The sequence below is a fragment of the Mizuhopecten yessoensis genome, unplaced genomic scaffold, assembly GCF_002113885.1.
Source record: "Mizuhopecten yessoensis strain PY_sf001 unplaced genomic scaffold, ASM211388v2 scaffold1461, whole genome shotgun sequence".
Classification (NCBI taxonomy): Eukaryota; Metazoa; Mollusca; class Bivalvia; order Pectinida; family Pectinidae; genus Mizuhopecten; species Mizuhopecten yessoensis.
In genome coordinates this window covers 87,588-106,333 of record NW_018404058.1, presented here as the reverse complement: position 1 = coordinate 106,333, position 18,746 = coordinate 87,588, and the positions used below count along the sequence as shown (strand labels likewise).

Below are 18,746 nucleotides of genomic sequence, written 5' to 3'. Positions count from 1 at the left end.
ATGTGTGAATGTGAACTGACAGCTAATATTTTAGGACCTGATTTACATTTGATAGATTATTAATTTCATTAATTCTGAAAATTCACTATTCTGTATACGGTATTTTTGTTGAAGTGTTTGAACTAAATTACCAATACTTCTTTTTAGTAAAATTTTGTTTTGCACCTATTAAACTAGACTGATGTTGAGACCATGTGATATAGTGATTATACACAGTATATAGAGGAGATAAAGTGATGTTACACGCACAAGTTATAGGTATACACCAGTAGACAATATAGAAATATAATGCGCAAAACTTACCTAATGAAGTACCAAGTCGACGGGAAAGCAACATTTCTGGAAAAGAAAAAGTCTTTCTTACAGTATAGATGAATCAGTTACCCTGTGTTTACAGTATAGATGAATCAGTTACCCTGTGTTTACAGTATAGATGAATCAGTTACCCTGTGTTTACAGTATAGATGAATCAGTTACCCTGTGTTTACAGTATAGATGAATCAGTTACCCTGTGTTTACAGTATAGATGAATCAGTTACCCTGTGTTTACAGTATAGATGAATCAGTTACCCTGTGTTTACAGTATAGATGAATCAGTTACCCTGTGTTTACAGTATAGATGAATCAGTTACCCTGTGTTTACAGTATAGATGAATCAGTTACCCTGTGTTTACAGTATAGATGAATCAGTTACCCTGTGTTTACAGTATAGATGAATCAGTTACCCTGTGTTTACAGTATAGATGAATCAGTTACCCTGTGTTTACAGTATAGATGAATCAGTTACCCTGTGTTTACAGTATAAAGTAACTTCAGTTATATTGCAGTATATTTTAACATAATGAATTGATATCTTTAGTGATCTACAAACATCACAGCCAATCTGGATGATAAATGATATAGTTAGTCTGTCAGACAGCAGTTAAATAATCAATGGTTGTTTCGTAATCACAAAATAAAGATGACGATATTTAATTTCACAAGCTAGCCTTCAATGCAGGCTGCTCTAGTTAGTTCTAATGGAGTAAAATAGTTTTGTTCTGATAAACATCATATCAACTCTGAAATAAAAACAGTTTTCATCGTTGCTGATAAATACACCAGTTTACTGTAACTGCCCGACTGTTAGTAAACAAAACCCCAATTAGTTTTTAAAATGTATATCCATGTAAACATCAACGATGTCACAATGCAATATCTTCATCCTTTTATGCTGTCAGGAATATATTAATTATAATTTGACAGTCTCATTGAGATGTGTATGTGCAATATGTTGACAATATACAACCAAAGCTAAAGTAACCTCTATGTATCCACTGTGTACTGAAAAACACTTAAAATAACAACAGATTCAACTTTCTTGACCTTGCTTTGTTGATGTCAGTAGAATAACTACATAGAATAATATATGAATGAGATAATGAATTCTGCTGTTTTATGTTATAAAATGTTGGCACCTCATCAATGAACAACACAAGTTATGAGGGAAAAAACAACACATGATATCAGCTTATAGTCAATTAGGAAGAAAAAAACATCATTCCTTCATAAAGCAATAAAGTACATAACCATTCATTGTCCATGAAACAGAATTCAAACATCAACGGTCAGAGCAATAATGAATTCAAACATCAACGGTCAGAGCAATAATGAATTCAAACATCAACGGTCAGAGCAATAATGAATTCACATTATGATGGAATACAGTTATGGAATAAGAATGAAATTTTGAAATAATTTATTACCTGACAAATAAAACAAAAGGCCTATGAGGCCAATGTAGCTCATATTTGATCTCTGACAAAAAAGATGTTTTTACCTGGATAAAGATGTAATAAAATAAAAAAAAATAGCTGTCTTGAAATTTCAACTGAAGATTTCCCCACTGTTAAAGTTATTTGATGGCATTCCGACCCCTGGATTTGGTCCCAGGATTCAGTTTTATTTAAATGTACACTCCTTTTCCATTAATACATAAATCTGGATTCCCACAAAAATCTAGTCTACTACTTATATCTATTGTATATTTTACTAGAGACTACAGCTTCATTCACACAGTGGCGTTCCCCGGTAAAAACACTGCAAACAGGTTATAGGTACAGAGTGCATGTCTCATTCCAGAAACTGATGCAAGGATAAATAATGAGTGAAGAAGGGTAGAAGTGCTAAAACACTATTAATTTTCAAATTTATTTGTTTATAATGATTTTTAAATACATCTCAATATTTTCTTCAGAAAAATTGTAAGTAAATTAAAGATATACATTATAATCAGACAACTACTATGAAGTTACAATTGATAAAGATTTGTTAAAATATAGAGATGAAAAATCACAACTTCATTCCAATCTACATTACTAAATAAGAAACTCCATTACCTATAAAGTGTGGGCGGGGTTCAAAGGAAGGGAGATAACTCTCTAAGCACTAAAATATATATCGGAGTAGGAAAGAAAACATCATACCAAATAATCAAAACGTACTTACACAAAAACATTACGAGGAGTCACTCTGAGGTCATCCAATTTTAATTATATAAAAGTAAACCTTTCTTCTAAAAGATAAAAATGAATTTACATGAAACATGCACATCCATATTGATAATGGGTTTCCCCTTTTTGCACTGTTAAAGTTATCTAATTTTGGAATTAATCAAACATTCCTATTTTTCAATATATAGGTGAATTTTAATGGCATGATAGGACAAACATAAATTTGTTGTTGGTTCCAAAGAGAGAGAATCTTTTCTTCCATTGTAGATGTATGACAATTCACCGAATAAAAAGAAACCTCCAAAGGTTTAAATCTTGTCTATCAATTAAGAAAAAGCTGCTAAGTAACCACCTAGTTTCACTCAGAATACAACAAAAAAAACTTCAGATTTATCAAATCACTAAAATACACAGCAAAAAAACAATGATTTCATTTATCAAATCACTAAAATACACAGCAAAAAAAAATGATTTCATTTATCAAATCACTAAAATACACAGCAAAAAACCTATGATTTTATCTTGTTTGAAAAGTCAAGGATTATACGTACTGTCCTACCTGTACAGTATAAAGGATAGCAATTTCTAGCACACAGCAATGTCTGACAAATTAATTTAAGATATTTGAGTAGATAGACTGACAAAATGGTGTACTGCATAAGAAACAAACAAAACAAAAATACAATTGATAAACTGTTTATTGTCAGTTACTTAAATTACATCATATATACATTGGTACAGCAGAACTAGGCTAAACGGAAATCAACATGGGCGTGAACCCTGACTTTCAGACGTTACAGGGCATTGGAGATAGAGAGGAAGAGAAATTATGGGGAAGTGCCAGTTTAAAAAACCCTGAGGACAGGTATTTATATATTTCACCCAGTTGAATACAGAATGATTTTACAAACTATTGCTGTATATTTTGTATAAAACTGCTTCATATTATACAGTTGTGTGACTGCACAACGCACCAAAAATACTGTGTGCACATTGCACACACACTGCACATCATGTAACATTGTGATCCCACAACTGTACCAATGCACACAATATCAATTATCCAAACACACACACAATAAAGATATATATATTGAAATAACTTAATACTGTTTGTGTGATTGGTACCATGCTAATGAATAAACAAACTGGAAGACAGACTTGTTAAAACTATTTCCCATTTATGGTTAATTAGGCAACATAATTAGGCAACACGGTAGCAAATCGGTCTTCTAGATTGTTTATTCATTACTGGTATAATATATATAGGGAAGGCAATGCTACAGGAAACACATATATAGATTGATTTGGCCTTTGTGACATGTTAAACTTTCCCACAATATATCTTTAAGATTTATATTGTCAATACCTTGAAAACATACCCGTTAATTATAAGTTCTACTGTACCAGATTATAATAAACAAAGAAAATAAGATTATGCATTTGGAATAGTTCATGAAATGAGTGGTGAGCACAGCTTTATTTGGCAGCAAGAATGGATATAATTTTAATGAATAAAATATATAAAGTTTTCCAGGAGACATGGCATCACTATATCTATTGCCTTTTATGTAAAACATCAGTCTGGCAACACTGGTAACTACAATTATCAAAATGTAAAAAGATGAGGAAAGCTACAAAACATACAATTTGATAAAAATTAAAATACGTTAACGTACACTAGCTGCATGTTTTAATCAATTAAACCAACTGTAATTTTACATACATTGATAGTAATGCTGGACTGCACACCTGGGAGTAGCTATGATGTTTTAATGTAACGTAACAAACACATTGACAAATACATAGAAGGGTTGTGGTAGAAGCAGGTAAAGCAAGGCTGCAGGGAGCGGACAGCCATACGAAAACATTCTACATCAAATGTAAATCATCATCATCAGTTATAAATACTGACAGAATTTACTAGAAGCCTTATTTGATACGCATATGATGTTTCAGTATTTTGTAGAAAATCAAATCCTGATTCACTGTCTACAAATTCAACACATTTCATCTTTGTGTAAAGTGGCTTTGCTAATGAAAGGTTTGATGACAAAACAACACCTGTCAAAACACTTTACCCAGAAATTATCTGTATATAACCAATTGTTAAATGATTTATATCTTGCTTCCTCTAGAAAATTGTATTTTTTAAAGAAATTCATTCATCATTAATTTTAATGTCTATAGGAAAATCACTTTAAAATACCACACACCTGACACAGGAATTAACAGATATTAATTGATTAATAAACAGTTGCTGTAGTGGTAAGCAAATCAAAATCATGTCATGAAGATTATATTTTTGAACTTGAGGTTCCCTGAAACAAAATATAGTATTGCTAAATAAAATTGTTGGCATAATGATAAAATATGGTAAGTGGTGTATTATATTGTAATTCACTGTATTTACTGGGAGTGGTGTCTAAAAGACATGCTGATACGAGTCAATCTTCTGTATTTACTGGGAGTGGTGTCTAAAAGACATGCTGATACGAGTCAATCTTCTCTCATGCCTGGCATGGTCACCTACACATGCATTCCATGTTGGTTTTAAATAGTAAGATCATTCATGCTAGGTGTAAGATTGCAAAAATAACAATTCACAATAAATAACTGTACCAACTTGCAGAATGCTTCATGCATGAGTTCTGGTAATTTTTTCCAATATTATTTAACCCTGCAATTTGACAATTGATAACAATTAACTGTAACTTTCTGCATTTTGTTTTCCAATTTATAAACTTAAATTAATAAGGCACTGTTACAAGGTGATAGAATAATTTAGATTTTTCAGATGTTTGCTGTAATTAACAAATAAAGACAACCAACCAGACTTTATGGAAAACTAACAAACCAAAATCAGATATATTTTTTTGCATGGAATCTACCAGTATTTATTTCATCTTGGTTTTCCTTATTAGATATTAGATTATTATTATTTTGGTAAATTTATAGTGTATGAGTTTTCAGTATAAAGCAGCCTTTTAATGAGGGACTAGATTTTCAGTAGTTAGTGTAATTTGACATTAACATGCATTTATTATTTTATTATATTTCATTAAAGTGGCAAGCTGAACAAATCAATAAAAAATCAATGATGCTATTAAGTCTCCTAAGAAATAAAATATGACAATTTTATATAACTACATGTACATCTAATTACCCTTTACGAGGTCAACGTGGTGAATTGAGAACCCAAATGAAGGCAAAGGATTTGAGCTACTCTATAATAAATCTATTTATAGTCATGGCTGTAACATAGTACTGTGTCCTTCCCGAGGCAGTGAAGGTGTTTGTATATAAGATGGTAGGAATGAGGAGCTCAGGTAGTGCTCATCAAAGAACAAAGTTAATCTAATGCATTTTAAAAAGATACATTCAGATAGAAGTTTCAAAGCACGAATGCACAGCTGCAATGCATTGTTTGTAATATGCAAATGAGGTCAGGGTTTTGTCAGTCCTAATGCTAAAGGTGTCCTAATGCTGTCAGTCATCTTGTGCAGTAAACATTGAACTATTAAATAAATACCCGCAAAATTATGTTTAATGAACTTAATAAGCAAATGAAATTTTCAGAATGCAAATAAATATTGTCACATGATCATTCGGGGGCTAAGGATAAACTGTATAAGAAGACCTCAGATTGCAGACTATCTCTAATCGCTCCTCTCTTGTAAACACATCCTGTTAAATGATAAAATGGTAAAAAACAAACATTAAAAATATAGTAATACATGCTGTAATGCTTTTACTGGGGGTTATTCTGAGTGGCAGAATAAAATTCACTTATGTTCCACGGACAATTTAAATAATTTATCCTGAATTTTCACAGACATCGGCCAATGGCAAGCTGTTTAAGTTACATGTACAAATGTATATCGAAAATGTAATTGATGAACGATGAAATATAACGCTTAAATACTTTGTTTGATCTGAAAAATATTCAATAAAACCAGTAAAACACTGTTGAGACTCCACTGTACATATCACAACGACAACTTTTAAAGACTAGCGAGTTCAATGTCATGATGTCAATATAACTGTGATCAGGTTAAGTCATTCGAGGGCTTAGATTCTCTAATATAGTCACATATGAGGCACAATAAAAAAAGTATGTTTAACCAAAAAATAGAATATTTGAAAACATTTTTTTTTTTTTTTTTTACACATGGATGAATATGGCAATATGTGATAATTGCTGCCAATTTCGCATAAAGGTGCGAGACAGATCGGTCAAGCTATTCTTTCTGTGAGTCCCATCAGGGGGAGATAATCAATCAGGGGAGATAATACTGCGGTAGTGAACGTCATCTGTCAAAAAATGTACACACCGACAGTTATCATTGTCTGAAAATTACATGACAGTCAAATCATTGATTTAGAATCAAGGAAAGTGTAGAAGAATCAGTAAAATGTCATTTGACATTAAATTTAGGGATCAGAGACTCTAAGGATTATTTACCAGTGTCTAGCTTCAGTGCTAAAGATAAAAAATAAAATGACAAATTAGATATATGAATTCTTATATAGATGGTCTATAAATTGAGTAAATAATTGTTATTATTTGAAATATATAACTGTTATAACTTGTATACAAAATATCTACAAAAAAAAAAGAATTACACGAAAAGGAATAGGTGAAACAGTCCCACTGTTGTTTATTATACAGGGGGTGAAACAGTCCCACTGTTGTTTATTATCCAGGGGGTGAAACAGTCCCACTGTTGTTTATTATACAGGGGGTGAAGTCACACTGTTGAATGTTACATGGCAGTGGTGAAACACATACATGTTTTGGAGAAACCATGCTCTGTTTCTAGTAAGTGTAAATATTATTTTATTTAGTGATTAATAGTAAGTTACTGCATCATTTGGTGTTAAAGATATTTACTTTCCCCAATCAGTAATCATGCCAAACACACTCATGATAGGACCACACTGACATTACATTGAAACTTAATATCGGTTAAGTGTAACATTTTAGTAATTAATCAATAGCATCATTGACTGCTATAAAGCAGTCATTCTGTAACAGACGAAGCGTTCAAGGAAAAGATCAGCATTATTAACTAATGATTATATCAATTCTATGGTTATCATGTGATTATTTAAATAAAAGAGCAGAACAAGTAACTGTTCACCTGAAATTCAGGTATGTTATTGGTTTGAAATAAGTTTCGTTGAGGTTAGGTAGAAGTGGAGAGGACTGGCCTGGCTTGTAGTTAGGTACATGAGCACTAGTTTTTATGTAAAACATAAAACAAATATTTGTGTAAACAAACTGTACATGTATATTTCAATCAATCTATAGCTTATTTTAAAGTCTATAGAATACTCATTTTTTTTTTTATAATTGTAGAACTACAGTGGTAAGCAGTTCTATTTGTAGTTTTTAGTAGAATATATTAAACTCTTTTAAAACACAATTTTTAGAAAATGGCAAGCAACTAGTAATTGTTTGTAGATATAGCATAATAAAATCAAGAAAACATGGAGAATACAGTAACCAATATATGTAGATATGAATATATGAGTATCGTAAACATGTTTAGTATCACAAATGTTTATAATAAAACATCAATCTGGTAGAATATAAGGCACACGTAAAAATAATCTAACAAATAAACAGTGATTCAACAAGTTAAACAGTTATAGTCCCGTACCACATCAACATACATCAACTAGGATAAAATCTCAAATCTAACCTTAGGGTGAGTAACAAGTCTAACCTTAGGGTGAGTAACAAGTCTAACCTTAGGGTGAGTAACAAGTCTAACCTTAGGGTGAGTAACAATTACTAACCTTAGGGTGAGTAACAAGTCTAACCTTAGGGTGAGTAACAATTACTAACCTTAGGTTGAGTAACAAGTCTAACCTTAGGGTGAGTAACAAGTCTAACCTTAGGGTGAGTAACAATTACTGATTATCTATCAAACTATAACAGGAACAGCTATATCTGTAATTTGTGACTAGAGGAATGTCCAAAAAGAGCATCTAGCCTGTACTCTATACAACTTATACCAATACACTGTGGAAAATATTTCATTGTCTGTAAAAAAAAAGGCTTTCTGGGAAAGTGGGTCTATAAATTAAGTTAGATTTTTGTGTCTATAAATAATTATATAGTTAAGTGTTAACATGTTTATAAATGAAGTTGAATCCTTGTGTCTATAAAATGAGTATAAATTTGGCTTATAATAAGTAAAGCATTCCTAGTCTTGAGCCCTTAATTCACATCCTAATTTCAGTTACAATTGTTGTTATTAAGTGATATCACAATTCTCCAAGAAACACAAGTATATGTATAAACCCCTCGTCTGAATCAATGTCTTGTTCAAGATGACCATAACCAACACAGTGGTGGGCTGAGAGCTCCAGACCCGTCTATCACAGCACCACTCTAACAAACAACGGACAGGCTGACTGATAACAACCAAACCAGCATTTGGGGTGTTAATTAACTGTGGTTTTCAATACACATGCACCCACATACTTGCTGCTCGTTTCTTATCTGTCTTAGTAAACATTTTAAAGCAATCTGAGTGGAATATAACATGTTCAGTGTCTGAAAGCGGGGTAATACAAACATAAGGTTACTTGTTTAACAGCACTGAGCGATATTAGGTTTACATGGCTAGGAATGATATATGTTAATTGACAAGCTTCTTCCAAGCTTTGTCTCGTCTGATTAGCAGTAGATTTTGCTGCATATATTTTGGTTTATACATTAAAGCAACAATTACTTAAAAAAGCTATATGATATATACACTGAAAAGGAAATGTTCAGATTCTCTGCTGCCTTCAAAACAACGGCTGCTCTCTGTGTACAACTAAAGTCGCGTTACTGAGCCCGCTACTAAGGACAACCTGTCACTCAAATCAGTCAACAGGAAGTGTACCAGGGTCAAAAGATCACATAGCTCCGCCTTAAACATAAATGTCCCCATCACTCACTATATTGAGGACTATAATCAGGGGTTGAGGTTAAACATGTTGATTAAGAAGACAAGCTTTGTTTAAAATTTCTAGTCACCTAACAATCTTTTAAAAATAGAACTTGGAACATAAAGTCATTAACAAAGAGATCAGAGGTCAAGAAATATAAGACCTCATCCTGGCAAACTAATAACTCCACAGGAGGTTGAAGGTCATAGGCCACCCATACCGAGGTGTTGTATTTGTATGGAAGATCTGAGACTTTGTCGAGAGTTAGACTCCGCCCCTGTTGACCTCCGGAGGACCAGGGAGGACCGAGCTGAGGATGGGAGCTCCGGCCCCTGTAGGGTGACGGAGGATGTTAGATCATGGGTTATGTCCCCTGGGCCAGGGTTAGGTACCGAAGGAACGATTTGCTTACGTTGGGCCTTGGTGGATGCTGAGTTGGGTAGATACTGCTTTGCCTTTTTTCCGCTGAAGTCTCGAATGTTTGGATCAGCTTCTGAAATGGAGAAATAATCATGTCAACAATTTTAATTCTTCTTAATGAACCAATTACATTTGATATACAATAATTTTAAACTTTCGCCCTAAATCCTAGACCTGCTCATATCACCGACTGCTACTGTAGAGTAGTAGACAAAGAACACATAGCACATCAGGGACATCCATTAAATTCAGTCCATTTTAATGGTTGTTAAGGTCATAGGAGTGTATTGATAAACGAAAATAGGAAGTACATCCCTAGTTGAAAATCCAATGTAGGGAGACAGTATCACAATTTCCGCATATTCTAATGTTTAATATTAAATTGATGAATATTGTATGTTTATTATTGACAGAACAGTGTGTTCTCTCAATATTTCAAAGAAATCCAGGCATTAATTCAGTTGTTTTTTATCAATGACTCGCATGTGTCCATTTTTCTGTACTTTAGGAAACTGGCTACCTATTTCACTTCTGTGAAGTTTTTCAAGAAAGATAACTCTAACATGCAATTACTATGTGTATATGGTTTTATTATAAAATGTCAATTTTTAACCGTTTGTAGTTAATTAATTTTATACAATTTCAGCATTTATTAAATTGATATATACATTAACGCAAAACTAATCTATGTCAGTATCATTTTTATTGACATTATTTTGCCAAAAATTGTGTCTTTCATTTTTTTCTTCAAATTTCAATCCTTTTTACATAAATTTCCATTTAAAATCCCTAAAATTCTGACAACCTATATTTTTTTTGTGGCAGAATATTTTCTTTACTTCAAAGCAATATAACTACAAAATTTGAAGAAATTCTACTGAGAAATGGTGACACAATCCTATTACCTTAAGGTATATAAATACTTACTGAATGTCTGTACCAGTAGCTCTATGATCTGTTCATGGCCGTGCATGGAGGCAAGGTGTAGAGGTGTGTAGCCCTGTAAACACATATAACAGGAGGTTAATCACAAATTATTTTGTATACAGAGAAACCTGCCATCTGTCTATAAAGATCACCTTAGTCGTATCCACAATGATTTCTATGTGATAACCTTTCTATACACCATTTTGTTCTATTCCTAGGATGGTTTTAACAGATAAGCTTTACTTTATCCACAATGATTTCTATGTAATAAACTTTCTATACACCATTTTGCTCTATTTATTGGGTGGTCATCACAGATAAGCTTTACTTTATCCACAATGGTTTCTATGTAATAAACTTTCTATAAGAACATTTTGCTCTATCTATTGGGTGGTCATAACAGATAAGCTTTACTTTATCCACAATGATTTCTATGTAATAAACTTTCTATACACCATTTTGCTCTATCTATTGGGTGGTCATAACAGATAAGCTTTACTTTATCCACAATGGTTTCTATGTAATAAACTTTCTATAAGACCACTTTGCTCTATCTATTGGGTGGTCATCACAGATAAGCTTTACTGTATTGGTTAACTATTGTTAACTGAACAACTTGAAATATTTATATTTCAAATCAAAATCCATAACAATCACAGTATATGCATATTCACAAATGGTAACCAAAAACTAAAACTTTAATCGTGTACCAGTCACCTTATAAATCAGAAAAAAATCTTGTCAGATTTCAGATTCTTTTATTTAATTGCATCATATACCGAATTACCATTATAAGACTATTTCATGAATAGGGGTGTAGTATAAGGAAATCACATCTGAGGGGTTTCAAATCGGGGAAAATCTGAGGCTTGAAGAAAATATTTCCTTGGTTGGGATTGCCCTACACACTACTTTTTGCTCTCTCGTTCCATGTGCCTTTGCTAGGGTACTTATTGGAAATATCAATTTTATTCTGAGCTGTCTGTTCAACAAGATTTAACATATCCCATCCTTTTCACTTAAAAGGGTTGATGAATAGCTTTCAATTTCACCAGCATTAAAGTTTCCACATCAGGTATCAGGTTTTCCTGATTTTGTGAGGTTATTTGATTGTAGTCCAGTTGTGATGTCATACCCATGAAATGGGGAGTAAGATATAATCTCCTACACTCCCTCTTGCCCTGGACAGCTCAACTATACATACACAGGAACGAGAGAAATATATTTCTACACAGATAAGAACTTACCCCCTGATAACGGTAGCAGTCAAGTGACCAACCAACGACAGGATCATCATATGGAAATAGAATGGTGGAATATTTCGTTAGTTCATGCTTAACGGTGCAGCACTAGAAACATCACATCAGGTCTGACAACAAGGGTTACTTACACAACTAATACACCAAAACAATCATCAGGTCTGACAACAAGGGTTACTTACACAACTAATACACCAAAACAATCATCAGGTCTGACAACAAGGGTTACTTACACAACTAATACACCAAAACAATCATCAGGTCTGACAACAAGGGTTACTTACACAACTAATACACCAAAACAATCATCAGGTCTGACAACAAGGGTTACTTACACAACTAATACACCAAAACAATCATCAGGTCTGACAACAAGGGTTACTTACACAACTAATACACCAAAACAATCATCAGGTCTGACAACAAGGGTTACTTACACAACTAATACACCAAAACAATCATCAGGTCTGACAACAAGGGTTACTTACACAACTAATACACCAAAACAATCATCAGGTCTGACAACAAGGGTTACTTACACAACTAATACACCAAAACAATCATCAGGTCTGACAACAAGGGTTACTTACACAACTAATACACCAAAACAATCATCAGGTCTGACAACAAGGGTTACTTACACAACTAATACACCAAAACAATCATCAGGTCTGACAACAAGGGTTACTTACACAACTAATACACCAAAACAATCATCAGGTCTGACAACAAGGGTTACTTACACAACTAATACACCAAAACAATCATCAGGTCTGACAACAAGGGTTACTTACACAACTAATACACCAAAACAATCATCAGGTCTGACAACAAGGGTTACTTACACAACTAATACACCAAAACAATCATCAGGTCTGACAACAAGGGTTACTTACACAACTAATACACCAAAACAATCATCAGGTCTGACAACAAGGGTTACTTACACAACTAATACACCAAAACAATCATCAGGTCTGACAACAAGGGTTACTTACACAACTAATACACCAAAACAATCATCAGGTCTGACAACAAGGGTTACTTACACAACTAATACACCAAAACAATCATCAGGTCTGACAACAAGGGTTACTTACACAACTAATACACCAAAACAATCATCAGGTCTGACAACAAGGGTTACTTACACAACTAATACACCAAAACAATCATCAGGTCTGACAACAAGGGTTACTTACACAACTAATACACCAAAACAATCATCAGGTCTGACAACAAGGGTTACTTACACAACTAATACACCAAAACAATCATCAGGTCTGACAACAAGGGTTACTTACACAACTAATACACCAAAACAATCATCAGGTCTGACAACAAGGGTTACTTACACAACTAATACACCAAAACAATCATCAGGTCTGACAACAAGGGTTACTTACACAACTAATACACCAAAACAATCATCAGGTCTGACAACAAGGGTTACTTACACAACTAATACACCAAAACAATCATCAGGTCTGACAACAAGGGTTACTTACACAACTAATACACCAAAACAATCATCAGGTCTGACAACAAGGGTTACTTACACAACTAATACACCAAAACAATCATCAGGTCTGACAACAAGGGTTACTTACACAACTAATACACCAAAACAATCATCAGGTCTGACAACAAGGGTTACTTACACAACTAATACACCAAAACAATCATCAGGTCTGACAACAAGGGTTACTTACACAACTAATACACCAAAACAATCATCAGGTCTGACAACAAGGGTTACTTACACAACTAATACACCAAAACAATCATCAGGTCTGACAACAAGGGTTACTTACACAACTAATACACCAAAACAATCATCAGGTCTGACAACAAGGGTTACTTACACAACTAATACACCAAAACAATCATCAGGTCTGACAACAAGGGTTACTTACACAACTAATACACCAAAACAATCATCAGGTCTGACAACAAGGGTTACTTACACAACTAATACACCAAAACAATCATCAGGTCTGACAACAAGGGTTACTTACACAACTAATACACCAAAACAATCATCAGGTCTGACAACAAGGGTTACTTACACAACTAATACACCAAAACAATCATCAGGTCTGACAACAAGGGTTACTTACACAACTAATACACCAAAACAATCATCAGGTCTGACAACAAGGGTTACTTACACAACTAATACACCAAAACAATCATCAGGTCTGACAACAAGGGTTACTTACACAACTAATACACCAAAACAATCATCAGGTCTGACAACAAGGGTTACTTACACAACTAATACACCAAAACAATCATCAGGTCTGACAACAAGGGTTACTTACACAACTAATACACCAAAACAATCATCAGGTCTGACAACAAGGGTTACTTACACAACTAATACACCAAAACAATCATCAGGTCTGACAACAAGGGTTACTTACACAACTAATACACCAAAACAATCATCAGGTCTGACAACAAGGGTTACTTACACAACTAATACACCAAAACAATCATCAGGTCTGACAACAAGGGTTACTTACACAACTAATACACCAAAACAATCATCAGGTCTGACAACAAGGGTTACTTACACAACTAATACACCAAAACAATCATCAGGTCTGACAACAAGGGTTACTTACACAACTAATACACCAAAACAATCATCAGGTCTGACAACAAGGGTTACTTACACAACTAATACACCAAAACAATCATCAGGTCTGACAACAAGGGTTACTTACACAACTAATACACCAAAACAATCATCAGGTCTGACAACAAGGGTTACTTACACAACTAATACACCAAAACAATCATCAGGTCTGACAACAAGGGTTACTTACACAACTAATACACCAAAACAATCATCAGGTCTGACAACAAGGGTTACTTACACAACTAATACACCAAAACAATCATCAGGTCTGACAACAAGGGTTACTTACACAACTAATACACCAAAACAATCATCAGGTCTGACAACAAGGGTTACTTACACAACTAATACACCAAAACAATCATCAGGTCTGACAACAAGGGTTACTTACACAACTAATACACCAAAACAATCATCAGGTCTGACAACAAGGGTTACTTACACAACTAATACACCAAAACAATCATCAGGTCTGACAACAAGGGTTACTTACACAACTAATACACCAAAACAATCATCAGGTCTGACAACAAGGGTTACTTACACAACTAATACACCAAAACAATCATCAGGTCTGACAACAAGGGTTACTTACACAACTAATACACCAAAACAATCATCAGGTCTGACAACAAGGGTTACTTACACAACTAATACACCAAAACAATCATCAGGTCTGACAACAAGGGTTACTTACACAACTAATACACCAAAACAATCATCAGGTCTGACAACAAGGGTTACTTACACAACTAATACACCAAAACAATCATCAGGTCTGACAACAAGGGTTACTTACACAACTAATACACCAAAACAATCATCAGGTCTGACAACAAGGGTTACTTACACAACTAATACACCAAAACAATCATCAGGTCTGACAACAAGGGTTACTTACACAACTAATACACCAAAACAATCATCAGGTCTGACAACAAGGGTTACTTACACAACTAATACACCAAAACAATCATCAGGTCTGACAACAAGGGTTACTTACACAACTAATACACCAAAACAATCATCAGGTCTGACAACAAGGGTTACTTACACAACTAATACACCAAAACAATCATCAGGTCTGACAACAAGGGTTACTTACACAACTAATACACCAAAACAATCATCAGGTCTGACAACAAGGGTTACTTACACAACTAATACACCAAAACAATCATCAGGTCTGACAACAAGGGTTACTTACACAACTAATACACCAAAACAATCATCAGGTCTGACAACAAGGGTTACTTACACAACTAATACACCAAAACAATCATCAGGTCTGACAACAAGGGTTACTTACACAACTAATACACCAAAACAATCATCAGGTCTGACAACAAGGGTTACTTACACAACTAATACACCAAAACAATCATCAGGTCTGACAACAAGGGTTACTTACACAACTAATACACCAAAACAATCATCAGGTCTGACAACAAGGGTTACTTACACAACTAATACACCAAAACAATCATCAGGTCTGACAACAAGGGTTACTTACACAACTAATACACCAAAACAATCATCAGGTCTGACAACAAGGGTTACTTACACAACTAATACACCAAAACAATCATCAGGTCTGACAACAAGGGTTACTTACACAACTAATACACCAAAACAATCATCAGGTCTGACAACAAGGGTTACTTACACAACTAATACACCAAAACAATCATCAGGTCTGACAACAAGGGTTACTTACACAACTAATACACCAAAACAATCATCAGGTCTGACAACAAGGGTTACTTACACAACGTATACACCAAAACAATCATCGGGTCTGACAACAAGGGTTACTTACACAACTAATACACCAAAACAATTCAGGATAAAACGTTTAATTAGCACATTAATACACAGTGAAATGGTCATTGATATTTTACATAAATAATCCAAGGTCCTGGAATAGTTGCAGCAATAATGTTCTTTACACGAGCAGCAGAAAAGCTGATCTTTCCCTCTCACCGAAGACATTTTGAATATGTTATCTTCTATCTTCCCTTGCTTTTGTTCCGTCTTTACGAAAAATTGATGGAGATCTTGAAAACATATAAGGATCAACTGATGACAGGTATATCATACACTTCAGTTTATGTCTAAAATATAACTCGTCATATACAGTATACTCACATTCTGTGTATCCAGGTGATATGGAAAAGAAAAGAAAATATGAAATAAATATATAGATATGACCCATTGTAACTACCAACTCAATTTTACATCAGGTACAAATGTATACAGAACAAGTGTAATTAGTTATCAGGGGGTTGGGTTGTTTGGGTGGGGGTATTCCATATATCACTGGGATTTAATTTTTATGTAGTTTCTTATTGCACTAGTTATAATCGGGGGAACTACAAATGTCTCTTTTTATCTTACAAGATATACTGTACCTTACAGGTGTGTGGTGATATGTTTTATTGTACCTACCAATGGACTGTATAATATATAATAACATATACCTGTACACATATGTGTATAAAAGTAATCTATAAATAGTCATCTTTTACATTCTTTCTGATCTTTACTTCAAAATAGTTTTTTACATGAGAAATCCCGTTACGACTTTAAAGGTGAGGTAAGTATATATAAAACTACTGCTTACCGTTCTCCTGTTCACATCAGTGCTGCCCTTACTTAACACCAGTTTCACCACCTCTGATTTACCATGTTTTGCTGCCCAATGAACTGCAGTCTACAAAAAGGAATACAGAGGATATAAAATACAGACCAATCCTGCTGTTTAGAAATTTCATGTGAAATGCATTATAGATCAATTTTCCTGGTAACAAAGTAATTTTAATTTAAAATAAGAAAGAAAGATCATGAAAATGTTTGATTTCTTTATGTTGAAATAATTAAAACAGAAATAATGATTAAAAATACTGTCTTGTATTTGGTGTATACTTACATACTAATGTGATGATGAAATACGTCCAAACCAACACAGCAGCCATCACAAGGAAGAGAAACACAGGACAATGATTAATTAGCTGTTAAACATCCACACAAAAACATAAAAACGTCCAGCAATGTCAAGTCTCCTTATTTAAGGGAGATTCCAGAATACTCACTACCCTCATTGTCTTACTTTTAAACTAAGCACACATTATCTGTATTCTGCTTTTTGCTCAAAGACAATCTATTCATTGCACAGAACAACCTTACACCACAATTTTGTTAAATCAGGGGACAATTTTCCATTTTATCAAGGTGTAAGTGCAAAGTGAACTTTTTGAATGTTAATGGCAGCTCTGTTAATGGTCGACCTAACAATAAATTACATGTAACTCCAGCTCTGTTAATGGTCGACCTAACAATAAATTACATATAACTCCAGCCCATTTGACAGGATGGTCTGTCCTTATAGTGGTAATACTTAATATGCCCGGATCTATTAGAGGTACATCATACAAGTACCAACTTCGTGGTTACTAGCCACAGGTGTTAACCGCTGGTTTGGTGTATACTTACGCCCTGCAGAAGTAGAACATGAAAAAGAAAACAGAATGGAAGTTTTAAAAACAAAATATTGTATATTCTGAGAACTTTATGAAAAGACACCACATATTTAACCGGGTTACGTTCCAAGAAAGGGGTCAAGAGCACTGGGCTTACTCACAACTTTTACTACAGCAAGAAAAGTATCTTCATTATATACAGTTAATGACAAATCAAAATATAACATTCATTGGTTGTACACACTTCAAAAAATGTACACAGTAAAACAAATGTTATTTATAAATTATCACTTTTATAAAACAAGAGGCCCATAGGGCCTGTATCGCTCACCTTGATATCTAAGCAATCATGGCAGAATATTCTCCAAATGAGATCCAAGGGAATATGCCAGACCCCAAGGCCAATCCTTGTAGCATATATATCTGTATTCAATTTTTCATGCCCAGCAATTTTATGTATGGTTATGGGGTGGGGATCTCAACTGTTTCCAAGCTGTGACGCAGAAACTAGGTCCCTACGGTTGTGGCCAGACCCCAGGATCAATTCTAATATCATGACTGCATTTGTCTCTTT

The 18,746-nt window shown here is 33.9% G+C and overlaps 2 protein-coding genes across 2 annotated transcripts in view; both read right to left on the bottom strand.

Annotated features, from left to right (window-relative positions):
• Positions 1 to 17,403, bottom strand: part of LOC110462477 — a 27,289-nt gene extending 9,886 nt beyond the window's left edge. The window contains exons 1-6 of the mRNA XM_021516443.1: positions 17,317 to 17,403; positions 17,222 to 17,224; positions 12,035 to 12,037; positions 10,788 to 10,860; positions 9,853 to 9,933; positions 304 to 339 (exon numbers count right to left, since the gene is read on the bottom strand). Of these exons, the coding sequence (XP_021372118.1) occupies positions 304 to 339; positions 9,853 to 9,933; positions 10,788 to 10,833 (163 nt within the window). The 5' untranslated portion in view covers positions 10,834 to 10,860; positions 12,035 to 12,037; positions 17,222 to 17,224; positions 17,317 to 17,403. The remainder of the gene's footprint in view (positions 1 to 303; positions 340 to 9,852; positions 9,934 to 10,787; positions 10,861 to 12,034; positions 12,038 to 17,221; positions 17,225 to 17,316) is intronic.
• LOC110462728 (ankyrin repeat domain-containing protein SOWAHC-like) overlaps positions 11,689 to 18,746 on the bottom strand; it is a 23,177-nt gene continuing 16,119 nt past the window's right edge. The window contains exons 8-9 of the mRNA XM_021516842.1: positions 17,317 to 17,406; positions 11,689 to 11,769 (exon numbers count right to left, since the gene is read on the bottom strand). Of these exons, the coding sequence (XP_021372517.1) occupies positions 11,689 to 11,769; positions 17,317 to 17,406 (171 nt within the window). The remainder of the gene's footprint in view (positions 11,770 to 17,316; positions 17,407 to 18,746) is intronic.